Source organism: Euphorbia lathyris, chromosome 1 (assembly GCF_963576675.1).
Source record: "Euphorbia lathyris chromosome 1, ddEupLath1.1, whole genome shotgun sequence".
Classification (NCBI taxonomy): Eukaryota; Viridiplantae; Streptophyta; class Magnoliopsida; order Malpighiales; family Euphorbiaceae; genus Euphorbia; species Euphorbia lathyris.
The window spans coordinates 48,174,651-48,201,218 of record NC_088910.1 but is presented as its reverse complement, the minus strand read 5'-3'; the positions used below and the strand labels follow the sequence as shown (position 1 = coordinate 48,201,218).

General features: G+C 35.0%; 1 protein-coding gene across 1 annotated transcript; it reads right to left on the bottom strand.

The window, feature by feature from the left end:
- Positions 1-14,331: 14,331 nt before the first annotated feature.
- Positions 14,332-18,750, bottom strand: LOC136231717 (calcium-dependent protein kinase 10-like). Its single transcript, XM_066020772.1, has 7 exons — positions 17,830-18,750; positions 17,213-17,356; positions 16,972-17,124; positions 16,421-16,536; positions 16,141-16,308; positions 15,437-15,667; positions 14,332-15,209 (listed from the first exon to the last, which is right to left on the bottom strand). The coding sequence occupies exons 1-7, from the start codon at positions 18,491-18,493 to the stop codon at positions 15,036-15,038; spliced, it is 1,650 nt and encodes a 549-aa protein (XP_065876844.1). The 5' UTR covers positions 18,494-18,750; the 3' UTR covers positions 14,332-15,035.
- Positions 18,751-26,568: the final 7,818 nt, after the last annotated feature.

Genomic DNA, 26,568 nt, shown 5'->3' with positions numbered 1-26,568 from the left:
TGTGGTTGTTGTATTGTTTTTTTTTGCATGTTGCTCAACTTAGTAAATAAAAGTGTATCTGTGTTGAGATTGTAAAAATAATATTACAATAAGGACACTACGTTGATAAGCCCTCAAAAAGAAAATAAAAATGTCACGGGACTCGCTATCATCTAATCGTCATTCAGACGACGGTAGCGTTCTGTCATTTTTTTTTGTTAAAAGAATAGAAAATAAAAAAGGAGTGCAATGCCACTCTCCACGAACAGACGAAGAACTGACCGCTCTAGCTAGATTATGAGCTGCACAATTCACTGTACGTTTAACAAAAGAGATAGACGCATTATCTAACTCATGAATTAAATGAATACAATCACCTATAATATCTGAAAAGTAAGAATTGGCCTGAAAGCCATTATTGATTGCATGTACCACTCCTAAGCAGTCCGATCTCAACTCAACGTTTTTGAGCCCGCTCCCTTTAAGCCATAATAAAGCCTCCTTAACCGCCATTGCTTCCGCCATTTCAGGTTCGAAGAAACCGTTGAGCGCACCGTGATTGGCAAAGACACAAGATCCTTGATAGTCACGGATGATAAATCTGTATGAACACTAAGCTCCTCAATGAACTAAACCAGCATCAGTATTACAGACAAAGGATCCTTCCATCGGTCGAGCCCAGCCATTGACATGAACATTCTTTCGGGCGCCGTCTCTACCACGCAAGGCCGTTGCAGCCTGCCATTCCAAACATTCAAACTCGTCTTGTCGTACCAGCTCCTCCGATGTTGGGCTCAATTTGCTCCAGACCCAATTATTCTTAGATTTCCATATCCACCACACAACAAAGGAGATGTTGCATCTAAGAGTCAGTCTGATCGCAGGAGGTAATTTTACTAACCAGTTAATGAATATTGGTACCGAGTTCATTCTATTATCCCCGAAGAAGGTTGTCCAAACCCTTGTTGCATAGGAATATTGAATAAATGCGTGATTTTCATCCTTTGTCTGAACTCCACACCTAGGACATAGCGGTGATAAGTTGTTGTGTCGATCCCTTAAATTGCTCATCATGAGTAAACAACCAGATATTAGCCGCCAAATCAAATTTTTTTTTATTTTTGGTGACGTTTGCCAGCTCCAAATCGTTTGCCATTTCTCTCTGTCAGGGGTCGGATCAATTAGATTACCATTCATAAGCACACGGTAGCCCGATTTCACTGTGTATTGGCCCGATCGGTCTAATCCCCAAAACAAAGTATCCTCCACCTCCGAACCTCTCCTTGGGATGGATAGAATCAATTTTTTTATCTCTTTGGTTGAATAACGACCCTATCAGCTATCGATTCCACTGACCGATATCCTGCAACAGATCAATTACATAGCCAGTAGGGATATTATCGTTGGGTGGGTTGTCATCCTATTGGTACATTGTCATTTGAATCAACCTATTGGTACGTTGTTATCCTACGCCTATTCCGATGATGACTTATTTATTATTACTATCATCATTATTACCCTTGAATGACAATGTACTAATTAAAAATGTCAAGAAATTTATAGGAAATTGGCATAATTATAACTGTGGTGATAGTTTGCGTAATGATTTCTGTCGTGGTAATGTTTTACAGATGACATATGACTTAATCAATTATGTCATGGGATTTTTTTTCAGATGACAGATTCATTTCATTTATTTGTCTTCATATATTTCTTTATATGACATTTTTTTAATCCGAATTGGCTTCCTTTCTTCTTTGCTGGTTTTTCATTTGTAAATTTTTGGGTTTCATTTACAAGCCAATGCATGTATGTACCGGAATAATGAAATAACAGTACTCAATGAATATCAAATTGTATATATATATATATATATATATATATATATATATATATATATATATATATATATATATATATATATACCAAAGATGTCAAATTAATTACAGACAATACTCATAATCTGTATACACAAGAGGTCAATTCAATTGTTGAATATAGTCAAGAATAAAATCAATAGCAACTCGATGAGAAACACAAATAATTCATCTTCATTCCCTATAAAGTATTACCCAACTATCTTGTTACATGCAATGCAAAAAGAAATCATTGATCAGCCACAATTCCAATGCAATTAATGCAGCAACAGACTCCACCATTTCCCCTTCTCCTTGACCATTCACTTTCCACCATATAACCACTATAAATAGAACAATGTTTTCAATTTGGGTTATACCCTAAACTTAAAAAAGTCCATAAACTAGTATATTCTAAGCATACAATGGTGTCTGATTTTGAACTCCTCCATGTGTGCGTGCAAATGGATTTGGACAATCTTTGACAGGAGAAACCCAGGTGGCTCCTCAATTGTCGAGGTATCTGCCTCTTTGTTTCACCCAGGAAGTTGTGCATTATTCTTCTTCTTGTTGTTTTTCTGCTAATTCATGCTTTGCTGCTATGCAGATCCTCTGAATGGAGACTGGTCAAAAGGGGGCATGATGTGCAAGAGGGAAAGCACTAAGCAGTTCCACAACTTGGAGAGCCATGGAAGGCAACTCGAAGAACGAAAAGTTCAAATTGAAAACCAAGGGAACATGCTAATCAGTTCATTGTCTAACTTGTGCATATATGTCATATTCTGTAATGAACAACTTATTCCTATTTTGAAAAATACAAAGTAGACATCTAATGAACAACTTATTCCTATAAAAGCATGGTAATCAGTTTATATGTATATTCAAGTCACACCAAAAGACATCTAATCAGTTCATTGTTTAACTTGTTTGTTGAACAATCATATCAAGTCATAACAATATTCATCTAATGCAAGTGAAACCATAGCATGATAATCAATTCATACATATTCATGCCTATTCAAGTCATAACATAACAGTCTGCAGGTACATGTACCTTGTATAAGAGCATGCTAATCAGTTCTAATTTGTTCATATATGTCAAACAAACAAGTTTAATCAGTTCAAATTGTTTGGCTAACCTGTGCATACATGCTAATCAGTTCTTACATATTCATGCTTGACTTGTTTTTCTGATATCTAATACATGCATCATATACATACTCAATGAACACCTAAAGTATAAGAGCATGGCCAATCAGTTCACACATATTCACCATAAACAGTACATCAACCAAAAGAACATGAAGCTAGTTCACAACCCTTTACTGCATGCTTCATACACATACTCAATGAATTTAAATGGTGAAATCAGTTCATACCATTATAACTCATATGTGTCAAGCAAACATACAAGCTTATTTAGTTCATACCAATATTCATCTAATGCAAGTGAAACCATGGCATGATAATCAATTCATACATATTCATGCTTATTCAAGTCATAACATAACAATCTTCATGTACATGTGCCTTGTATAAGAGCATGATAATCAGTTCTAACTTGTGCATATATTTCGAACAAACAACAAGCTTAATCAGTTTAAATTGTTTGTCTAACTTGTGCATACATGATAACCAGTTCTTACATATTCATGTCTGGCTTGTTTGTCTAGTATCTAATACATGCATCATACACATACTCAATGAACACTTAAAGTATAAGAGCATGGCCAATCAGTTCATACCTACATAAACTCTTAAGCATGTTGCCCTTAAGCTTTGCTATTTCATTTAATCTCCTACCTCAATCAGATTATCCATCAAATTGATATGTGAGAACTTCTTCTTCGTCTAAGTATTGAACCTAGAAATTGAAACAGGAAACCTAAAAGATATCTTCCATATGATAGCTAACATCTATGCATTGTTTGTCATATTATGCTACCACATGTAATAGACCAACAACAACTAGCCACATACAACATTCTAAAATGTAAATAAATTAATCAACAAGGCAATTGTTTCAACTATGACAAGGGTTTCATTTCCAATAGGAAATGGTGAGAAATCTTATTTGGAGAGCCTGTCACAATGTTATCTCATTTGCTGATCATTTAATTAAGAAACATATGGATTTAAGCCTCATCTGTTCATTATGTGGTTCAGTTGAGGGAGTTTTATGCATGTTTTATGTGATTGCAAAATTTTCATTCGAGTTTGGCAGATTGCGGGAACGGAAAGAATTCTAAACTGGAGAGGTCACTTATTCAAGGAGTGAATGAGCTTTATTTTTAATACGCTGTCTGTTGACTCTATTTGTGTGTGGGCTATGGTCATCTGGGTATTTGGACAGGTAGAAACAATCACATTTGGAACAATGTTAAGATATCTCCAAGAGTGGTTTTTCAAATGGCTTGTCTGGGTTTGAAGGAATGACAGGATGCACAAACATCGCATCACGGCAGAAATGGTTCGACACAAAATTCATTAGCACATAGATGGTGCAGACCGCCTCCTAGGTTCACAAGCTAAATGTTGATGCTTCCCTGATTCCGGTTTCTGGTTTGTTAGGGGTTGGGGTTGTGCTTCGCAATAGTGAATGTCAGTTTTGTGATGCGTTTTCTAAACTTCTCCCATGAAACTATTAAGTCAGAGTGGAGAAGCAGTGAGTATAAGGGAAACGTTGAGTTGGTTAAAAATAAAGGTTTGGGAAGATGTGAGATTGAATCGGATGTTGCTACGGTAATTAATCATCTTAGGAAATGACCTTTTAGGTCTGCTTATGGTTTTATATTAGAAGAGTGCAGATCTTTAAATAACGTTAGTGTCAATTTCGTTAAGTTCTTTAAATAACGTTAGTGTCAATTTCGTTAGCCATTTTACGAATAGTATAGCCCATAAACTTGCTCGGACTGCCTTTTCTATGTCAGGATTGATGGAATGGTCTTTAAAATCTCCTAATTGTATTTGTTTTATATTATATTCTAACTTGTATTAATAAATTTTCTTTTTGCTTTAAAAAACATCATAAACGAATGTCGTTAGGAAAAGGAAAGAAAGGAAAATAAAAAAGAAAACTTTTGTCATACAAGAGATGGTTCAATTTATAATTCAATATTCGGCATTAAAAAGTGAATATATTTCTAGAACGTTTGAATTTCTAAGTGCTTTGAATGTGTATAAATGATATGGTTAGTACTGAAAGAAGATTGTATTAATTAATAGTTAGTAATTATGAATTAAAATATAGATAATCATTAAAAATCAATAAGCAGGGATGAAAATAGATAGCATAACTAAGGATAATATCATATACATATCATTTATCATTTGAACACTCGTTTTAACCATTATTCTAATAGTTACATGTTTTAAATTTTATTTTCATCTTATATTATAATTTATAGGTATCCTTATTCAGGGTTTAACCCGAATATTTAAGTTATATATACATGGGGTTGGTTTTAATGGTATCAGTAACCATCCAGAGCCTAAATGGATGCAAAATCTCAACCATTGATTTTGATCTAATGGTGTGATCATTTAATGTAATTAATAGTCATAATAAATGACTTATCTTGTAAATTGCATTTTTCTCTCTCTTTGTAATTACTCCTTCTTCTTCATTATTATTCATCTTCAAACAGATTAATCTGGAAAATTCATCGGAAAATTCATCACGGTGGCCGGAAAATTCATCGCGGTGGCCGGAAAATTCATCCTTCAGTTTCGTGTTTGTATATGTCCATGAAGAAAACGTTTTCTTATTGTATTTATTAAATCTGGAAAATTCATCGGAAAATTAATCGCGGTGGCCGGAAAATTCATCATTGTCCCTCAATCGTTAACGGATTTTTCTTGCTGATTTCGACTAACAATTTGGTTTCGATTCATTAATATTACTCGGTTAATTTCTGAATTGATGTTTGTGTTCCTCTTTACTTCATAATGGATTTATTTCTTAAGTTTCATTAAACTGTAGTTCAGTTTCGTGTTTGTATATGTCCATGAAGAAAACGTTTTCTTATTGCATTTATTAAATTTTTATCCATTTTATATTAATTTTATTTTTTAAGATGGTTCATGGATATATACTGCCTCATTGTAATCCGATTATTATTGATTTAAAAAAAATAATAATATTAAACCGAGAATTTCTTATGCAAATGTCATAAAAAGGAGGAAAAAAACAACCATTTTCCTGCTTTGGTTTAATAGTTGTTCAATTTTCTAGATGGTCTAGATATTAATATCATTTTGGATTCCAATCCAGGGATTAAATTGGAAAACAAAAATAAATAAATTTTAATTTCAAATATGAAGACGTTTATTGCTCAATATTAAATGCTAAATCGAAAAATAAAACATTTTTATGGAGAAACCAATGATCAAACCTGGTCCTGGTTACTCAGTGCACATCATACTTAACCATTTAGCTACAAGCATCTTCTGTTGCTCTTCTCAATCGAAAAAACTATTAACAACGTAACGAAATCCTCCCTTCCACACATAGAGTGCGGATTGCTCTACCCCATATGAATTTCATCTTCCTCACTCCTTTTTTTTCAACATATGCATTTATTACATCTAATAAATGAGTTCATTTATTCCTTTTTCATAAAATTTGATGAATATTGGGATCTACAAGTGTCCTAATGCTTTTAAAGGGAATGAAAATAAGTATTTCATCCAAATCACTTGTTTGAATGATTTCATTTTTTAAAAAAAAATTATTTTATTGATAATTTTATCCGTATATCACTACTAAATCACGTTTTAACAAAAGCATACTAATACTCTATTTTTATAATACTCTATTTTTAATTGAAAATAAATAATCAAACTATAAAAATATAATAAGTTTTTATTTCAAATAATTATAAACGTATGTAGCATATAGTAGTTTTCATTTTATACGATGTATGTGGTTTAATTGTTATTTAAAAAATTCAGACCTAAAAAAATTACACATGCTAAAAATCCCTATTGATGCTTAAATCGAGATTCTAAATATTACGTTACGTCACGGTAAGTTAACGAATTACGTTACATTACGTATTGTAAGGTCATGTCGATTGTTCGGATCCCACTGTTGTCGAGCTTAACATCTCACAAGAATTCCGTTTGAATCATAATGACTTATTTTGATAAAAGTTCGAAGTATTTATTCGAAAACAAATTACAATACGATTTGAAAATCTAATAAAAAAGATTGACTTGGACAATACCTTACTTGTGTTTGAAGCAACTCAACATTGATATAAGAAGCATTCTGTCTAACATTATTTCATTCGAGCTAAGACGTGTATTGTAAGTTAACGAATTACGTTACGTTACGTATTATAAGCTCATGCCGATTGTTCAGATCCAACCGTTGTCGAGCTTAACGTGTCACAAGAATTCCGTTTTAATCACAATGACTTATTTTACTAAAAAATGTCCAATGTATTTATTCGAGAATAAATTACAATACGATTTGGGAAAAAAATTGAATTTCAAATATGAAGACGTCTATTGCTCAATATTGAATGACAAATCGAAAAATAAAACATTTTTATGGAAAAAGCAAGGTTCGAACCTGGTCCTAGTTACAAAGTGCACATCATACCTAACCATTTAGCTACAAGCATCTTCTGTTGCTTTTCTCAATCGAAAAATCTATTAACTACGTACAAAACTCTCCTTTCCACACATAGAGTGTGGATTGCTCTACCCCAATCCGAATTTCATCTTCCTCACTCCCTTTTTTTTGTCAATACATACATTTATTGCAGCTAATAAATGAGTTCATTTATTCCCTTTTCACAAAATTTGATGCATATTGGGATCTACAAGTGTCCTAATGCTTTTAAATGGAATTAAAATAAGTATTTCATCCAAATCACTTGTTTGAATGATTTCTTTTTTCTTTAAAAAAATTATTTTGTTGATAATTTTGTCATTAGATCACTACTAAATCACGTTTTAACAAAAGCATACTAAAACTCTATTTTTAACTGAAAATAAATAATCAAACTATAAAAATATAAGGTTTTATTTCAAATAAATAATCAAACTATAAATAATCAAACTCATGCCGATTGTTCAGATCCCACTGTTGTCGAGCTTAACGTATCGCAAGAATTCCGTTTCAATCACAATGACTTATTTCGCTCTAAAATGTCCAATATATTTATTCGAGAATAAATTACAATACGATTTGAGAATCTAATAAAAAAGACTGAATTGGACAAAGCCTTACTTGTGTTTGAAGCATCTCAACATTGACACAGGAAGCATTCTATCTAAAATTGTTTGATTCGAGCTAAGAAACGTCACGGTAAGTTAACGAATTACGTTACGTTGCGTATTGTAAGCTCATGCCGATTGTTTGGATCCAACCGTTGTCAAGCTTAACGTCTCACAAGAATTCTGTTTCAATCACAATGACTTATTTTGCTCAAAAAATCCAATGTATTTATTCGAGAATAAATTACAATACGATTTGAAAAAAAAAATTGAATTTCAAATATGAAGACGTTTATTGCTCAATATTGAATGCAAAATCGAAAAATAAAATGTTTTTATGGAGAAACCAAGGATCGAACCTGGTTCTAGTTACTCAATGCACATCATACCTAACCATTTAACTACAAGCATCTTCTATTACTCATCTCAATCGAAAATAATATTCACTACGTAATGAACCCCTCCCTTCCACACATAGAGTGCGAATTGCTCTATTCCAATCCAAATTTCATCTTCCTCACTCTTGTTTTTTGTCAACACATAAATTTATTGCAGCTAATAAATGAGTTCCTTTATTCCCTTTTCACAAAATTTGATGCATATTGGGATCTACAAGTGTCCTAATGCTTTTAAAGGAAATGAAAATAAGTATTTCATCCAAATATGATTTTTTTTTTTTATATATTTTGTTGGTAATTTTGTCCTTATATCACTACCAAATCACGTTTTAACAAAAGCATACTAATACTCTATTTTTAACTGAAAATAAATAATCAAAATATAAAAATATAAGGTTTTATTTCAAATAAATAATCAAACTCGTGCTGATTGTTCGGATCCCACTGTTGTCGAGCTTAACGTCTCACAAGAATTTCGTTTCAATCACAATAACTTATTTCGCTCTAAAATGTCCAATGTATTTATTCGAGAATAAATTACAACATGATTTGAGAATCTAATAAAAAAGACTGAATTAGACAAGGCCTTACTTGTGTTTGAATTAACTCAACATTGACACAGGAAGCATTTTATCTAAAATTGTTTGATTCGAGCTAAGAAACGTCACGGTAAGTTAGCGAATTACGTTACATTACATATTGTAAGCTTATGTCGATTGTTCGGATCCCACTGTTGTCGAGCTTAACATCTCACAAGAATTTCGTTTGAATCACAATGACTTATTTTGATAAAAGTTCAAAGTATTTATTCGAAAATAAATTACAATACGATTTGAAAATCTAATAAAAAAAAAGACTGAACCTTACTTGTGTTTGAAGCAACTCAACATTGATACAAGAAGCATTTTATCTAACATTATTTGATTCGAGCTAAGACATGTATTGTAAGTTAACGAATTTCATTACATTACTTATTGTAAGCTCATGTCGATTGTTCGGATCCCACTATTTTCGAGTTTAACATCTCACAAGAATTCCATTTGAATCACAATGACTTATTTTGATAAAAGTCGAATACGATTTGAAAATCTAATAAAAAAGACTGACTTGGACAAAACCGTAGTTGTGTTTGAAGCAACTGAACATGTTGTATCATTCCATAAAATTTCACACTAACCGAAGAAGTACAATTATAGAAGAAACATTCTATCTAATATTGTTTTTATTCGAGTGAAGAAACGTACTATAAGTTAACGAATTACGTTACATTACGTATTGTAAGCTCATATCAATTGTTCGGATCCCACTGTTGTCGAGCTTAACAACTCAGATAATAAATTACTGCCTTTATTTTCTTTTCACAAAATTTGATGCATATTGGAATTTACAAGTGTCCGGTAAATCAAATCGGTATTTTTTCTATGATTTTAAAGAGAATGAAAAAAACATTTCATCCAAATTATTTGTCTGAATGATTTTTTTTTTAAATTTATTTTGTTGATAATTTTGTCCTTACATCACTATTAAATCATGTTTTAACAAAATCATACTAGTACTATATTTTTAACTGGAAATAAATAATCAAACTATAAAATTACAAGGTTTTATTTCAAATAATGATAAACGTATAGTAATTTTTATTTTAAAGGATGTATGTGGTTCAATTGTTAAACAATCGAGATTCTAAATATTACGTCACGGTAAGTTAACGAATTATGTTACGTTACGTATTGTAAGCTCATGTCGATTGTTCGGTTCCCACTGTTGTCGAGCTCAAAATTTACAGTATTCTGTTTTAATTACAATAAACATTTTGCTAAAAGTGCATTGTAATTATTCAAAAATAAATTACGATACGATTTGAAAACATAATGAAAGCGTTCTATTGTAATCCAAAAAAAAACCATTTTCCAAAGGCATAAACTTGATCACAACAAATGAAGATGTTTATCCTTATAAGCATTAATTTTGAAAAACCAAAGGCGACACAATTAATGTCATGAATTTAAACAACTAAAATAGGTTTAAGGTTTTTGGGTAAGTACCAATTTAGGCTCAACGTTCAAAATAGCACCAATATAGGCTTAACGTTTACAACCTAATATCAATTTAGGCTTAACGTTTACAATATAGCATCAATTTAGGTCTCACGTACAAAATAGTACCAATATAGGCTTAACGTTTACAAAATAATACGAATTTAAGCTTAATTGAATATCCTAAATTTCATTGCTCATGTAATATATGTAAACTAAAAGTAATTGAATATCCGCAATATTTCGAACACTAGTGTTCGAAATATTGTGGATAGTCAATGACATATATTAATATTATTTTAACTGGTGTTCGAAATATTCAATTACTTTTAGTTTGCATATATTACATGAGCCATGAAATTGAGGAGTCATGGAATGATTGATGAAAAACAAATATAATGTTTTAATGAGCAAGAATACTAGTAATTAATTGTATTATACTAATAAATAAGAAAATATAACTAAATAAAAAGATAACATATAAAGTTAATATGAAAAGAATATAATATGGTTAATTTAAGGGTAAATTTCAAAAAAAACCCCTGTGGTTTCACTTTTTTGCCAAAAAAGGACTGTGGTTTTTTTCGTTTCAAATACAGGACTGTGGTTTATTCTGTTACACTATTTACGGATTTGGTGAAGATGCCGTTAATTTGCTGACGTGGCTGAAGGGCAATTATGGGTTTTTAAAAAAATTAGGGTAAATTTAAAAAAAAACCCTGTGGTTTCACTTTTTTTGCAGAAAAATGACTATGGTTTTTTTTCTTTTCAAATACAGGACTGTGATTTATTCTTTACACTATTTACGGATTTGGTGAAGATGTCGTTTATTTGCTAACGTTGCTGAAGAGTAAATATGGATTTTTAAAAAAATTGATCAATAAATTTTTTATAACTATTTTGTGGCTACAATATTGACTATAAAATCTCACATGAGCGCAATCTCACATGGTTGTTCAAAGCCTTTTATAGTCAATTTTTTTAAAAAACTCATATTTGCCCTTCAGCCACGTCTGCAAATAAACGACATCTTCACCAAATCCGTAAATAGTGTAATGGAATAAATCACAGTCCTGTATTTGAAAAGAAAAAAAACCACAATCCTTTTTCTGCAAAAAAGTGAAACCACAGGGTTGTTTTTAAAAAAATTTATCCCAATTTTTTTAAAAACCCATAATTGCCCTTCAGCCACGTCAGCAAATTAACGGCATCTTCACCAAATCCGTAAATAGTGTAACGGAATAAACCACAGTCCTGTATTTGAAACGAAAAAAACCACAATCCTTTTTTGGCAAAAAAGTGAAACCACAGGGGTTTTTTTTGAAATTTACCCTTAATTTAATTATGACGTTTAGCTTAAATTGGATATATTTTGTAAACGTTAAGCTTAAATTCGTATTATTTTGTAAACGTTAAGCCTATATTGGTGATATTTTGTATGTGAGGCCTAAATTGATGCTAGGCTAAACATCATTTGCTCCTTGAACTTGTCCAAAAAGGTTGATTGGCCCCCTGAACTTTCAAAGTGTTCCAATAGCCCCCTGAACTTACATAAAATGTTCAGTTAGCCCCTGAACTTGCGTAAAATGTAATCAATTGATCACTCGGTCGTAAGAAAATAAGTTAAACGCGGAAGATGTATTTCACGCATCTTAGAATGTTATTACATAATTAAAAAAATAGATTAAAAATGAAGTTATTGTTTGCTCAATTATACAACTTGTCTTCTCTAATATTAGAATCGTATACTCCGATTTTGATCTTTTTACTTTTTTTAAGACTCGTGGAATACATCTTCCGCATTTAACTTACTTTTTTACGATCGAGTGATCAATTGATTACATTTTACGCAAGTTCAGGAGGCTAATTGAACATTTTATGCAAGTTCAGGGAGCTATCGGAACACTTTGAAAGTTCAGGGGGCCAATCAACCTTTTTAGACAAGTTCAGGGGGCAAATGATGTATTAAGCCTTGATGCTATATTGTAAACGTTAAGCCTAAATTGATATTTAGTTGTAAACGTTAAGCCTATATTGGTGCTATTTTGAACGTTGAGCCTAAATTGGTACTTACCCAAAAACATTAGGCCTATTTTGATACATTATCCTTTTAAAAAAATCACATAAATGGCTAACAATTTCCTAAGTAGTATTTGTAGAAATGGTTCTTCAGTTTCTTGTTTTTATATGTCCATGAATAACACATTTTCTTATTGCATTTATTAAATTTTTATTCATTTTTTCGCGGTGGCCGGAAACTGGAACCTTGTGACCGGAAACTGGAACCTTGCGCTGGAAACATCAACCTTGTGGCTGTTCAGTTTCTTATTTTTATATGTCCATGAAGAAAACGTTTTCTTATTGCATTTATTTAATTTTTATTCATTTTTCGTGGTGGCCGGAAAATTCATCACGGTGGCCGGAATCTGGAACCTTGTGGCCGGAATCTGGAAATGGTGCGCCGGAATCTGGAAATGGTGCGCCGGAATCTTCAACCTTGTGGCTGAGATTTTCTATAAAAATGGTGTATTGTAAAGATAAATGGAGAGAGAAAGTCTAAGAATTAATTGAGGAGAGAGAAATATGATATGCATTGATTGAGAGGTTATTTTATTTTGGTTCCATGAGATGAGTTAAAACCATTGAAGACTTTCCCATATATATATATATATATATATATACACACACACGATGAGTTTATTCTTTTTTCGGTCTCAGCAAGAGCGGAAAAGGTTCATCTTGTCCGTAGATCTATAGATCTACGTGGTTGCAAAAAAAGAAAAGACTCAGATCCGAACGGCCGGAAGAGCCTAAATGTTGAAGTATGGGTTACAACGTTTTTTCAACGGTAATCGACTTATAAGAATGATATGATTTCTAATTTTATTGTATTTGTACTTTTTGTTGTATTGCTCTTTGTAGTCTTCTTTCTTCCCTTTGTGGATCTTGTACTCGCTATAGCCTGTATGGGTAGGAAGTCTTGTACTCGCTATAGCCTGTATGGGTAGGAAGTCTTATTTGCTGTATCTGTACTTCTTAATCTAATGGAATGAATATGGCATTTTATCAAAAAAAAAAAGAAAAAAAAAAAAAGTTAAAACTATTCTTACTGGAATCAATCTTGCTAAAAGGCTGGGTGTTAAGAGGCTCTCTGTGGAGTCTGATAATTTGGAAGCAATCAAAATGATTTCTGAGAATCATTCTATGGGTCTTAACAGTCGCAACCTCATCAAAGCTATTATAAGGCTTTGCTCCTCCTTTGAGTTCGTAGAGTTCAGACACATTTTTAGAGAGCAGAATCGTGTTGCTGATCGTTTGGCGGCGGCGGGCCATGAAGGGACGTTAGGCGTTACTACCCTTCCTGTTTCCCCTAGTTTCATCTCTCATCTTCTCTTAGAAGATAGGATTGGGGTTAGCTTCCCTAGGCTAATTCCTGGGTAGTTTGTTGTTATTCGTTTTTCTTTTCCTTTTCTACCAAAAAAAAAAAAATAAAATAAAATTGAGTAACATAAATAATTCACTAAAATTGAATAATGTAAGATATCTATAAAATCCGTACTCATTGTTATTCCTATAAATAACTATATCGACAATTACCTTATAATTAAGCCAACTCAAGCATCCTATTTATTTCCTCCTTGCTTCATTCTATAAGTATAAACAAATATAATTTCAAACAAAAGAAAAAAAAAATTAAAATATTTTCAATGTTATAAAGAAATTAATGCAATGATTTATTGAATAACGCATTTAAATTATTATAAATTTAATAATTTTAAAACATAATAATAAGGGTATTATTCTGTCTTCCGATGAATCTCACACTGAGTTAAATGACCAGAAAAAGTTCCAAACCAGATTGAAAAGCTCTATAGTAAAATTAGTGCAGAATATACAATTGGAATGTAACTTCAAAAATGTGTTTACAAGCAAAACTATACCATTTGATTAACACTGCTTCAAAGTTCTCACTACAAACAAACAATTGCAATGGCTATGGGATTCTGCTATAACTCAGAAAGAAAACCCATCCATTGCCCAATTGAAATGGCAAATATACAATGTAAAACAAAGGTTCCGCTATGTAGCACACAAACTTTTCTTTAATAGCATTTCCGCATTTCATGCCCTTTTAGGGGATTTCCATTTCCGTGCTATATTTTGAAGACTTCTTTAGAAACAACATTTCCAGGTATCTGTTTCTGTGCAACATAATTGTGCTCGCTTTGAGTTTCCCGTCTTATCAGTACATGAATCTTTTCTTATGGATTTCACAGAATACAAGTTTTTGGAGGCAAACTGGATATCCTTGGACCTAGCTAATTGGGCATTTATCGAACATTGATGGCTTTCGACCTCACAAAGCATGCTCAGAGAAAGCCAGCAATGTTCCATATTGTCCAATTAGCTAGGTCCAAGAATATTCAGTTTGCCACCAAAAACTTGTATTTCGTGAAATCCACAAGAAAGATTCATGTACTGATAGGACGGGAAACTCTAAGCGAGCACAGCCAAAAGAACAGTCGTCCGTATTTTAATTACACAGCATAAGATTGGCCAGTAAGCCCATCATGAAGCTGCAACGAACCATCTTTCATAAGATTAAGGCTCAAACTCTTGAATCTCTCCCTTGAATATTGTCGAGACGCCTTTCTCCAGTCTGTTCCAGCTTTCATCATAGTAACAAATTCTTCATAACTGATGCATCCATCCTGAAAAAAATAAAAAGAGGCATGTTTTGAGCATGTGCACAAAATAATTGTGAGACAAAGAGAGTGCTTCAATCAACCCACATGCGCCGACAGTTGCACAATGTTTAGATACCATTTTTAAGACAAATTACTGCAGAAACATAGTATTCCAGTTCCAGAAATAATTTTCAAACAACGTCTCCTGAAACGAAATCAGTGAAAGAGGAGATGCCTCCGCAAACCCATACCTTGTTAGTGTCAACTTCACGCAAGATGTCATGCAGCACGTCATTATCGGTTTCACCACAATCATCTGCTAAGGCCTCTCGTAGCTCATCTATTTCTATATACCCACTACCATCTTTATCGAAAAACATAAATGCCCTGCGGAAATGCTCATCATTCTCCATCTTTTGCAAATGGATTGTTACAGCTACAAACTCTCCATAGTCCAGTACTCCATTTCCATCAATATCAGCCTAAACCAAAAAAGAATGTAGATTACACCAATTAAGATTACAAGTTGAAAGCAATTGACAGTTCAAGAAATCAAATGCAATGAGCAAAATGATAAGAAGCCTACTGAGAGGATTAAACTTTAGAAAAGCCTACTGAGTGTGTGATAGTGCATGCATGTCAATATGAAAGTGGTTATATAATCCACCAAAAGCATCTTTGATTGTGTAAAAGGAATAAAAATATGAAAATTTCACTATAATTACATTTCAGGAAACCTCAGTAACTACATGTATTTCCAAAAACCATTATACCATAGATTGCAAAATGGTCATGAATGGATATCCAAATTGATTGAGGCAGTTCACTACTTAAATGAAGCATGCAACACAACATAGCAATTTCAGGAATAGCAGAGCATAAAAAGGCATACAGTACTAAATCTGAATAGTTTCCAAAAATAAATTTAAACACTAGATAAAGATAGAAAGGTTACCACTTCCATCAGCATCTTTATCTCTGGTTCACCTAGTTGTGAACCAACCTTTCGAAGACCAGCTCTTAGTTCCTCATATGATACTTTACCATCATTGTCTGTATCCATCAATGTGAACATATCTCTGATTACTTCAACCTCTTCAACTAATAAGTGTTCCGCAATCACCTACACATTAGCCAAATGAGGCATGTGATTTTCAAATGAAATACATTTAACAGTTGCATGATAAGGTAAGAACTTAAGCTAATTAAAATACACAAACGAAAAGATGCTCTACCCGCAATGCTTTCTTTTTAAATCTATTCATCATAGAGAATTGCTTTAGCCTCGTCCTCACAATGTCTCCCAATGGGACATTTGGAGCTTTCTTTGCATTTTGTAACCATGGATGGTCTATCAACAGAAGCAAACAAAAGTTTGGTGTTACTCTTTCACATATGAACCATTTTGCATGAACAATTGATCATAACAGCAGAGAAATTTTCAAAACAGTAGGACATGAAAGAACATTTTAACAGTAGATAAACTTGGTTTTATGCCACACAACCACTGAAATAAATTGCCTCAAGCCTAAGGTTACAGCATTAGACACGGACTGCATGATTGTGATTAACCAGAAGATTAGTTCTGCCATGCTGCACATGCCTCATCAATAACGAACAACCATTCAGAATTATGGATATAATTATGTTAAATGTAGACTAAAACTGTGCTGATCAATACTTAGCAATTCCAAGTGGACAGACAACCAAAATGCAGAAAAGCAACTAATTTATACAACAGAATACTAAGCCGCAATTTGATGCACCAACTCTATAAATGACTTACCAAGCACCTGTTGAGCAGTTAATCGCTTTTTGGGATCTGGCTCCAGCATTTGCCGAACTAGACTCTTAGCACTGTCTGAAATCTGAGGCCATGGTTCCCTCTTAAAATCGATAGAACATCTCAAAATTGCCAAAGCCACACCCTGCTCAGTCTCTGCCGATGATCAACAAAAAATTAGTACCTTATTTTCTTGCTAAAATAGATTTACTGTTAATTGATTTCCTCATAATCAACAACATACCAGCCCAAAATGGAGGAACTCCACACAATAAGATATAGAGGATGACACCAGCGCTCCATACATCAACCTCTGGCCCATAATTCCGCCTCAATACCTCTGGGGCCATGTAATAAGGACTCCCAACAATCTCTGAAAATTTCTCCCCTGCCAAAAGAATCCAAGCTCAAATTTTGTAAACATTCCAATTAAACTTAAATGAGGCGACTGTGATATGGCCCCATGGCAAGAGCACAAAGCAGATAATAATATTTACCTCCCAGACTCAGAATTAGAGGACAGACCAAAAATTCACTAACAAATTGAAACTTCAATTTCGAAAAAAATAAATAAAATCACAAGAACTATAACCTTTATACAGTCCTAAACTCGAATTTCAACAAACATGGCCCAATAAGTAAAATACAAAGAACAACAGAAAATCCAGCCAATAAATAAATTGTCTACTGTTCAGCAAAATACCAGTAAAGATTCCGAAACCCAAACTCCATCAAGCACGATATGCAGCTAAAAGCCTAAAACCCATAATCAAGCGAAACCCAGTCCCTATCAGTAAGTCAAAACTCAAACCGCCAAATACAATAATAATATAAAAAGGAGAAACCCAGAGAAAAATTAACCTGGTTTGAAAAAGACAGAGAGGCCAAAATCAATAGCCTTTAGCACAGAATTCTCCTTCTTATTAGCAAACAGGAAATTCTCCGGTTTCAAATCTCTATGCATAACTCCATTCTCATGACACATCTTGACAACTTCAGCTATAGTCCTTGCAATATTAGCTGCCGCCCTCTCACTGTAATGTCCTCTAGCCACTATCCTATCAAAAAGCTCTCCTCCCTCGCACAGCTCCATCACCAAATGGACATTTTCATGATCCTCATAAGTCGCTTTCAGCTTCACTATATTCGGGTGATCCGGTAAACTGGACATAATCGCCACTTCTCTTCTGACATCCTCTATATCTACCGCAGTCCGCAGTTTCCTCTTAGAAATCGACTTGCAGGCTAGAGCGTCTTTAGTCTCTCGGTCAGTACACAAATACGTGATACCGAATTCCCCGCGGCCGAGTTCTCTACCTAGGATATATTTATCCCCGATCCCAGGTCGGTGCGTTACCGGGATCACATCTTTCAAAACTCGGATCGGAGCCGGTGATCGAATTGATTCGTCGGAGTAGGGATTAGGCGTCCGCTCTTTGGACTTCTTCTTCCGTCTATGGTTCGTTCGGTGCGTTTTGGAGTCCCCGGTGACGTCTGGTCTGACACAGGCGTTACAGTTTCCCATAGTTTCTCAGACTAAAAAAAGAAAGAATTACAAATAGGTGCAGAAGTGATACTGAATTACGCCGGCGGAAGATGAATGGGTAGGAGGAGGGAGGGAGAAGAAAACGCGGGGTTCAGTTGAGAAAAACAGGGATTTTGAAATATCAGTGTAATTATCTTTTCCTTGGCTAATGAGTCTTATTATTAATAAATAATTCTCTATTAGTAACTTGTATTCTCTGTGAGCTGCTGGTAAGTGTGAAGAGACCAGAGATGATCCTCGTATGGTTTTATATATTTTTCAATATTTAATGTGCGTCTGTTACTTGTTCGTCAGTTTTTTTTTTATTTACTTTCAAATTGTAAAATAGAAATATTTGCTTAAAATTTGAAAAAGTAATTAGTTTAAAACGTAATTTTATAATTGTCCGTTAATAATGAGTATGGACGGCCGTTAATTGTTTTTATGTTTTAAATTTTCCGGTGACCGTCGATGTTGAAGAAAGGCGGAGGTCTGATGAAGGGCTGAGATGTTGCCAGAATGGAGTTGTTGAAGTTGGTCACCGGTCTAAATATACACACTTTAGCTAGTTGTTGACTCTATCGTTTTTTTAGATTTGGACATTTGGAAAACCAACATTAACTATTTCAGTTTTATAAATTTATTCTCATTAACTATGCCACGTACTTGGATTTCCATTTTCTTAACTATAATATAATAATTTTTAGTAATGAAAATATTTTTTCTCAAATTAATTTAATTCCCAGGTTTTACTTAGACTTAATATATTACAAGCTCCTGAATTTGTCCAAAATAATAGATTTATAAGTATATTACCAGCTTTCTAAACTTGTCATAAAAACAGATTATCTTCCTGAACTTTGCAAGTGTCTCACCAATTCCCTAAAATTACTTATTGTATAACAACTAAATATAAAAACTTATTAAACCTAAATTCTAAAATTACGTCTTCATTTATTCGAGAGGCAATTTTTTCGTTTTTCTTACCTTTCAACCTATTATAAGAGTTGGTGTTGCAGGTTTAAGAGATTGAATGGATTAGGATCGAGAGTTAGTATTATGGTTTTTGTATTTAGTTGTTACAGAATAAGCAAGTTTGGGAGGTGATGAGACACTTGCAAAATTCAAGAAGCTAATCTACTTTTATGGACAAATTTAGAAAGCTGGTGATACAAAATAAGCAAGTTTAAGGAGCTAGTGAGACACTTGCAAAGCTCAGAAAGTTCATCTATTATTTTGCACAAATTCAGAAAGTTATTAGACTTTTTTTTTTTTGGTAAGGGGGAGTTATTAGGCCTTTTACTTATACACTAATTTTCTTTGAGAAAATTCAACCTTTTAGGTGAGTCAAATTCAAAGTCTTCAATATCATAATATGCTATTATACCAAAAAAGAAAAAAATTAAAATTGTCCATCATCTAAATTAACTTACTAAACTTATTTTTAATTATTCTTAAAAAAAACTTATTTTAAATTATCTATTAATTCCATGTTTATCTATTAACATTTTAAAAATTTATAGGGGTTAATATTATTATTTTTTTTTTGGGACTAAATTGAGAAGAAATGTGATATATTGAGGTTTATCCATAATTATGATTATGTAACAGCAGCAGTATCTGATACGTTATGCGAGTCGGTCAACAATTTGTTGAATGTGAATATTAATTATTTTGGTAAGGATTAATTTGAATGGGGAAAGAGGAATAAAATAGGGAAAGGAGAGGGAGAGTTGGTCCAAGAAAAGAAGAACTCAAAAGTCCAAAAGAAGGAAAGAAGGTAAGATAAATTCTAATTTAAAAGAAAATAAAAAGGGAAGATTCCAGCTAAAAAGTCAACAACAATTATGAGAGGCGTTTGCTGAAATTACGTAATCAATTAATCTCACCAAATTCACTCAAAACATTCATTTCCTTACTCTAATTATTCATCATAGCTTAATTTCGGTTACTGTAATCAATTTTCCATCTTTGTTGCCTTTTCTTGTCGTAAACGTCTCATAACATAACTAAGCCCACATAATTTGAAGATCAACCCTACATTTTTTCACTCACTGGTACTCATAATTTTTGGTTGTTACAAATAAGTTGTGTTTGATAAATAGTTGTTACCGTTAGTTGATGATTGATTACATTAGTTTGACACAAACGTTTGATGCGTCGGATAGGAGGATTGAAGAGTGGATGAAGATTGAAAAGTGGCAAAGGGATGTAGTGGTGAGGGGTAAGGGGTAGACCTAAGCAAATTTGTGTCGCTGACACGACTTTATTGCACGGTTTCATATGATGGTTCATGTTGTCATGGAACCGATTGAACTAAAAGCTCGAACTGATAGTTAGAGCTCAATCGTATCTCTTATATCAATCTCTGACACATATTAACCGACCCCGAATCATTTCGGGACTAAGGTTTTGTTGTTGTTGTAGTATTCGACTAGTTGATTATGTAAATTTATTTGGTAAAACTTAATTGATTGGTAACAGTTATTGTAGATTTTTTATCTCAGTTGATTTGTATTGAGGGTTTGGAAAAGATACAACTAAATAATATTTGAAAGCTAGAAAATATAATCTAATCTAAATACAGATATGCACTAACTAAGTACATGATATTAAGCTAACAGATTTACAAAATCAAGTTTGGTTAGTCTTGACCAAGACGTCCCTTATCATCCCCGCTCAAGTTGACGGGGGAAGACCTTCAACTTGTTCCGTAATTCAAGAAATCTGGATTTTGACAGTGACTTGGTAAAAATATCGGTTGTCTGATCAATAGTTGATATGTATGATACCTTAAGCTCTTTATGTGCAACCTTATCACGAACAAAATGGAAGTCGATTTCCAAATGTTTAGAGCGATCGTGAAAAATTGGATTGGCCGTGAGATATGTTGCACTAAGATTGTCACACCATAACATAGGTGATTTGTTTGAGTAATATCCAATTTCAGTTAACAGCATACGATGCCATAGAACTTCTGACGCAAGTGAAGCAAGAGCCCAATATTCTGCTTCGGTTGAAGATCGTGACACAATCCTTTGTTTTCTAGACCTCCATGAGACAAGGTTTGGTCCTATATAAACCGCATAACCGGATGTTGATTTGCGATCGTCTAAATCACCACCCCAATCTGCATCACTAAATCCTGAAATGTCCATAGAACGACTCTGATGAAAAGGAAGCCCATCCGTTGTAGTCGAATGCAAGTAGCATAAAATACGCTTAACTGCTTTCCAATGATCAAGAGTGGGGTTGTGCATAAATTGGCTAACACGATTGATTGCAAAGCTGATATCTGGACAGGTTATGGTAGCATATTTAAGTCCCCCAATGATGCTACGATATAAACTTGGATCATCAAAAGGTTCACCGCTGTCAGCCGTAAGTTTGCTCGAAGTACATGAAGGAGTCGATATTGTTGGTCCCTTATTTAGTTGCAAGTATAGTTCCAAGGGGGGGGGTTAGAAACTATTTAAACTTTTTCGCAATTTAGGCAGACTTCTTTTACTAAAGAAAAGGTTTGAACAGCGGCGCTGAGTAAACAGCAAGATACTGGCTTAGTCAACAGGTGACTAGGTCAGTTTCTTAGCTTGAGTCAGGAGATAGCACTTAGAGTCTATTCCTGAGCTCTTACGTTTTAATGCGCACAACTCAACTTGACCTTTTGACTTGGTCAGTTTTGATTGTTTAAGCAAGCAATATAAATAAGGAGTTAAGGTTTAGAAATACTTCACTCAGCAGATTTATCCAGGTTCGGCTTCTTCTAAGCCTACGTCCTGTCCCCGGAACACTTCCGAGATTTCGAATCCTCTACTGAGCTCTTTAAAGGTAGAGCCTCAAACCTTTTACAATATCAGCAATTGAGTATGACAAGAGTACCTTCCTCTATACTTCTACTCAATCCTAATCTCTCCACTGAGTACTTAAAACCGAGTACTCAGCCTCTCCTTTCTATCTCTAGAAATGATAAGTGTTTTTGTCCTAATACAAAGATGTGCTAAGACACTTTAGACGATTAACAATCACTCTAGACTTTTACACAGATATGAAAATGTAGTGTAAGAATTTTGCTTTGCTTCTTGCTTGCAGAACTTGTAGAGATTTGGTCAGCGTAATGGCTTGATCAAGTTCTGTGTATTGTGAAGCTTGTGATGGCACTATTTATAGAGACGTCTGGTCATTCGGTCATTTCGAATTTCAAAATAACCGTTGGAGGGAAACGGCTATGTGTCGTTGTCATCCTGACTTGCACAGAGCTCTCGGCCAATCACAATCGTGTATCTTCTGTCCTCGGTCAGCTCAGCAGATGGTCTCTCCTTTTATGGTAAAGTCAACTGGACAGCATACTGTGTCGTCTGAACTTTGCTAAAAGAGGAAACACTTTGTCTGGAAGTTTTCCTTTGCCAGCTGCTGTCTTGTACGCTTTGTCGAGACTACTCAGCAGCTTCATTATGAAGTTGTTCCCGAATGTCTTCTAGATCCTTCCATTTGCTGAGTTGCGTTTTTGTCCAAAACGACAACGTCTTGACATACGCGGGCCGAGTGTACTGAGTTGTTTGACTTGGGCCTTGGCTTCCGTATTGGGCTTGGGCCTTCCAATCCTTATGACTTATAACATTTATACTCAACATTGAACAAACACATTAGTAGAATAAATCAAAACATTTAAACTTAGTGTGTTTAGAATATGTATTTTAATTTATACTTAAACAATTTTGTCAAATCAAAATTATGTGGAAAGGTGTTTCAACAAACTCCCCCATTTTGATGTTGGCAAAACTATTCAGCAAGGAACTCAGTATGAGCTCCCCCATAATAGTTGACCTTATATCATTTAGCAAACTCCCCCGTAAGGGTTGCACTACTGACTTAGTTTTAATTGCAACATTTAAGAATTTAAATGAGTGAGTCTAAGGTCAGTTTTTAGGTGAAGGTCAGCTATATTACATATTCTATTTACTCAGTGTGAAGCGGAAGTTTTAGATATACAGAGCGCGCTGAGCAAATCATTGTTCAATGAGTTCTTTATCAGAATGTTTCATAAGATCATAGTATGATGTCAAACATGTTATCAGCATATCATTTAGTCAATAAATATTATAAGTGTTAAACATAGCTGATATAAATGAAGATACATAATAACTCAGTACTTAATAACATATATCATAACTCAGTATTTGAATAAGAAAAGTAAGTATGATATATATTGAAAGAGGTCAGCAGTTACACAGCAAAAGGAAATAACACATAAATTACAAATGTTAAGACCTAGCCTATCTATTTCTTTTTCTTTCCCTGTGACTGACTTCGCTCGTACTGACGTTGCTCATGCTGAGCTCTAGCAGCTTGCGATTTCTCCCCCGTTTTGTCAACTTCAGGGAGCTTAAACGCATCGGTTAAGACAACTCGAGTCAACTCTTGTGATAGCCCTTTTAATTTGTCAGCACTTTCATTTACTCCATCAGCTGATACTTCGACTGGTATATGAAGATCAGCAGCACTGAGCATATTTACACTGAAGGCTTGTGCTTTGGCTTGCCAAATGAGAGCTTCAGTGAGGCCAGCAAAGACTTGGTGGAAGGTTTTCAAGAGTGCTGAGTCATAATGATGACGTTGGATATTATTATGACGGATATGGTTGAAGGATTGTTGTGCGAGGGACAACAATTCGTTCTGCTTCAACGCGTCAGTATCCATTTCTTGCTTGTTCAGGTTCAGTAGCCTGACAGCCTCACTGATTTGCTCAACTGAGCACTGACTATAGGACACCATTTGCTCATTTGTCTTAAGTTGCTCAGTATGAAGCTGAGCAAAGAGCATCTTGAGTTCTGAGGAAGTGGCGTAGTCAGTGTTCACAGCAGACAACTTCTGAACTTGCTGATGGAGTGAGTTCAGATGTTGAATTGTTGACAGCTGTATCTCTGCCAACTTGGCAATTGAATCCTGCTTAGCTTGCTAGGCTTGTAATGACAGGACGACATTCAGCAGATCCTTGAGTCCCTTGACTTCGTTGAGAAGTAGAGTGACTTGAGAGAGCTGAGTTGCGTTAGGAATTGAAGATCCAGCAGCAGGCGAAGCGGAATGTTGAAGATTGTGGATGAGTGCTTGCACTGAGTCAAGGAGCTTTTTACCGGACTCAGTGGCATCCCGATGTACATCAGTATGACCAGAAGAAAGTGGGGTGAAAGGAGTACCCTGGTCAGTGACTGGATGACTTGGCTCAATCTGCACTTGAGTTGGAGGTAAGGTTGATTGATCAGCAGAGAGGTTGTTGATGGAAGTCATAACTCGAACACTGTCTGTGCTGACGGTAGAGGGATGAGGAGTCAGCATCATGCTTGAGGAAACAGCATGGGCAGTTCTTGGTTCAACCTGACTTGTTGAAGTGGTTGAAGTGTTATGCTCGGCATGTTCCTGTTGAGAAGAAACAGAGGCTTGTTTTTCCAACGGCGTTGTAGTAGAGGAAGTTGATGGCCGTTTGAAAAATTTGAGTTGAACAGTAGAGGGGTCCTTAGTTGTTTTTGAAAGAACAAGGTCAGGAAGAGTCGGTAGTTGCACAGGAGGTTCACTGACGAGCTTCTCACTGGCTTTAACCAACTTTCACCGTCTACGTGGTGGAGTGAAAGTAGGAGCAGCTTCTTCTTTTGAATGAGTAGGAGAGGATTCCTGTTGCTCAGTATGAATCTGGTCAGCTTGCTCTTCAACTTGTTCAACTCCCGCAACCAACTCAGTGTCAGTCTGCACAGCACCACCAGCTAACCCAGTGTTAGCATCCTCAGCTTCTATTTCACTGTCATATTCTTCAGAGTCATCAGCGTCATCCTGACCGCTGGCTTCAACTTCTTCTTCTTCAGCAGTGCTGTCTCCATCAAGCTCTTCCTCAACTTGGGAGATGAAGTGGTCATCTAACTGGACCTCAGTTTCCTCAGCATCAGTACATTGGCATTGAGTGAAGTGAGAATCACCCGGTATAATAAAGTCGGTTGGTATGACATCCAGAGGTGCCAGTGTTGAAGGCTTTTGCTTCTTCTGAGGTAGCTCAGCAGCTTCCTCAGTTTCAGGCTCATCTTGCCTGGTTCTCTTTTCAGCTGACTTTCCAGCTGACCTCTGCCTCTTTGCTGGAGACACAACATTAGGTGTCTCAGCAGATTTTCTCTTGCGAAAAGCCGGGGCCTTAGTTCTTCACCCTTTCTTAGGCTCAGCAACAGTTTCCTCAGTTTGGCCAGCTTGGCCAACAGCAGCACCACCAGCTTTTCCTTTCTTCAAGGGCTGCCCAAATTTCAGTACCCTCAGCGAGGCAGCTGTGATCTCGGTTCCTCTGAAAGATTCCTCACCTTCGAGGTCAATCTTGTGGTCAATAAGAATGCGCGTGATGATTGACCCAAGCCTCAGTGTACCCATGCTGCATAGAAACCCAGCAACCAAGAATACTGGCATGTTGATGGGGGTGTATGTGAGCATGTGCCATATGAAGCACTGTTCAAATTTCGTTGCTGAGGTCGTGCAGTTTATCTTAGGGTAAATGAAGTAGCTCAGCAGGTAGTGAGCCATCTTTTGGTGCTGACCCATTGAGGATGCTGAGATCTCGCCTGAGTGACCCTCAGGTTTGCAGAAGGTATGGACGTAGTCGGTCTTGTCCTGATCTCTAGACTTCCTCAGCCTGACTCCCTCAGTTTTGAGCTGGAGGAGGTTTCCGATGTACAGAGGGTTGATGAAGATCGTCTTTCCTCTTACTTTAGGGCTTAGATAGTCAGGGGAGTCACTGACAACCATGAGATTGTGGTAAAACTCCCTTACCAGGTCAGGATATGTCTCATCTCTGACAGAGAACAACCCAGTCCATTCGTTCTTTGCAATCCATTCGGCAAACGGTTGTTCATGTTGGACGAAGTGCTCAGAAACCCATCTGGAGGGCTCAACTTTCCATTCGAGGACACTTTCGAAGACTTTGGAGTAGGTCCGTATCTTCACAGCTTTCTCTTTTCCAGAGTTTTGGTCAGTTTTACCCTTGCTAGAGGTGGAAGGGTTTCGTGAAGGTTCATCGGAGCTGGACTTATTTTGGCCGGCACCGGAGA

Coding starts and splice junctions, on each gene's coding strand:
- LOC136231717 (XM_066020772.1), bottom strand. CDS start 18,493: ATGGGAAACTGTAACGCCTGTGTCAGACCAGACGTCACCGGGGACTCC. Junction 17,125..17,212: donor AGTTCCTCCATTTTGGGCTG/GTATGTTGTTGA, acceptor GATCATCGGCAG/AGACTGAGCAGGGTGTGGCT. Junction 15,668..16,140: donor TAAAGATGCTGATGGAAGTG/GTAACCTTTCTA, acceptor TTTTTGGTTTAG/GCTGATATTGATGGAAATGG.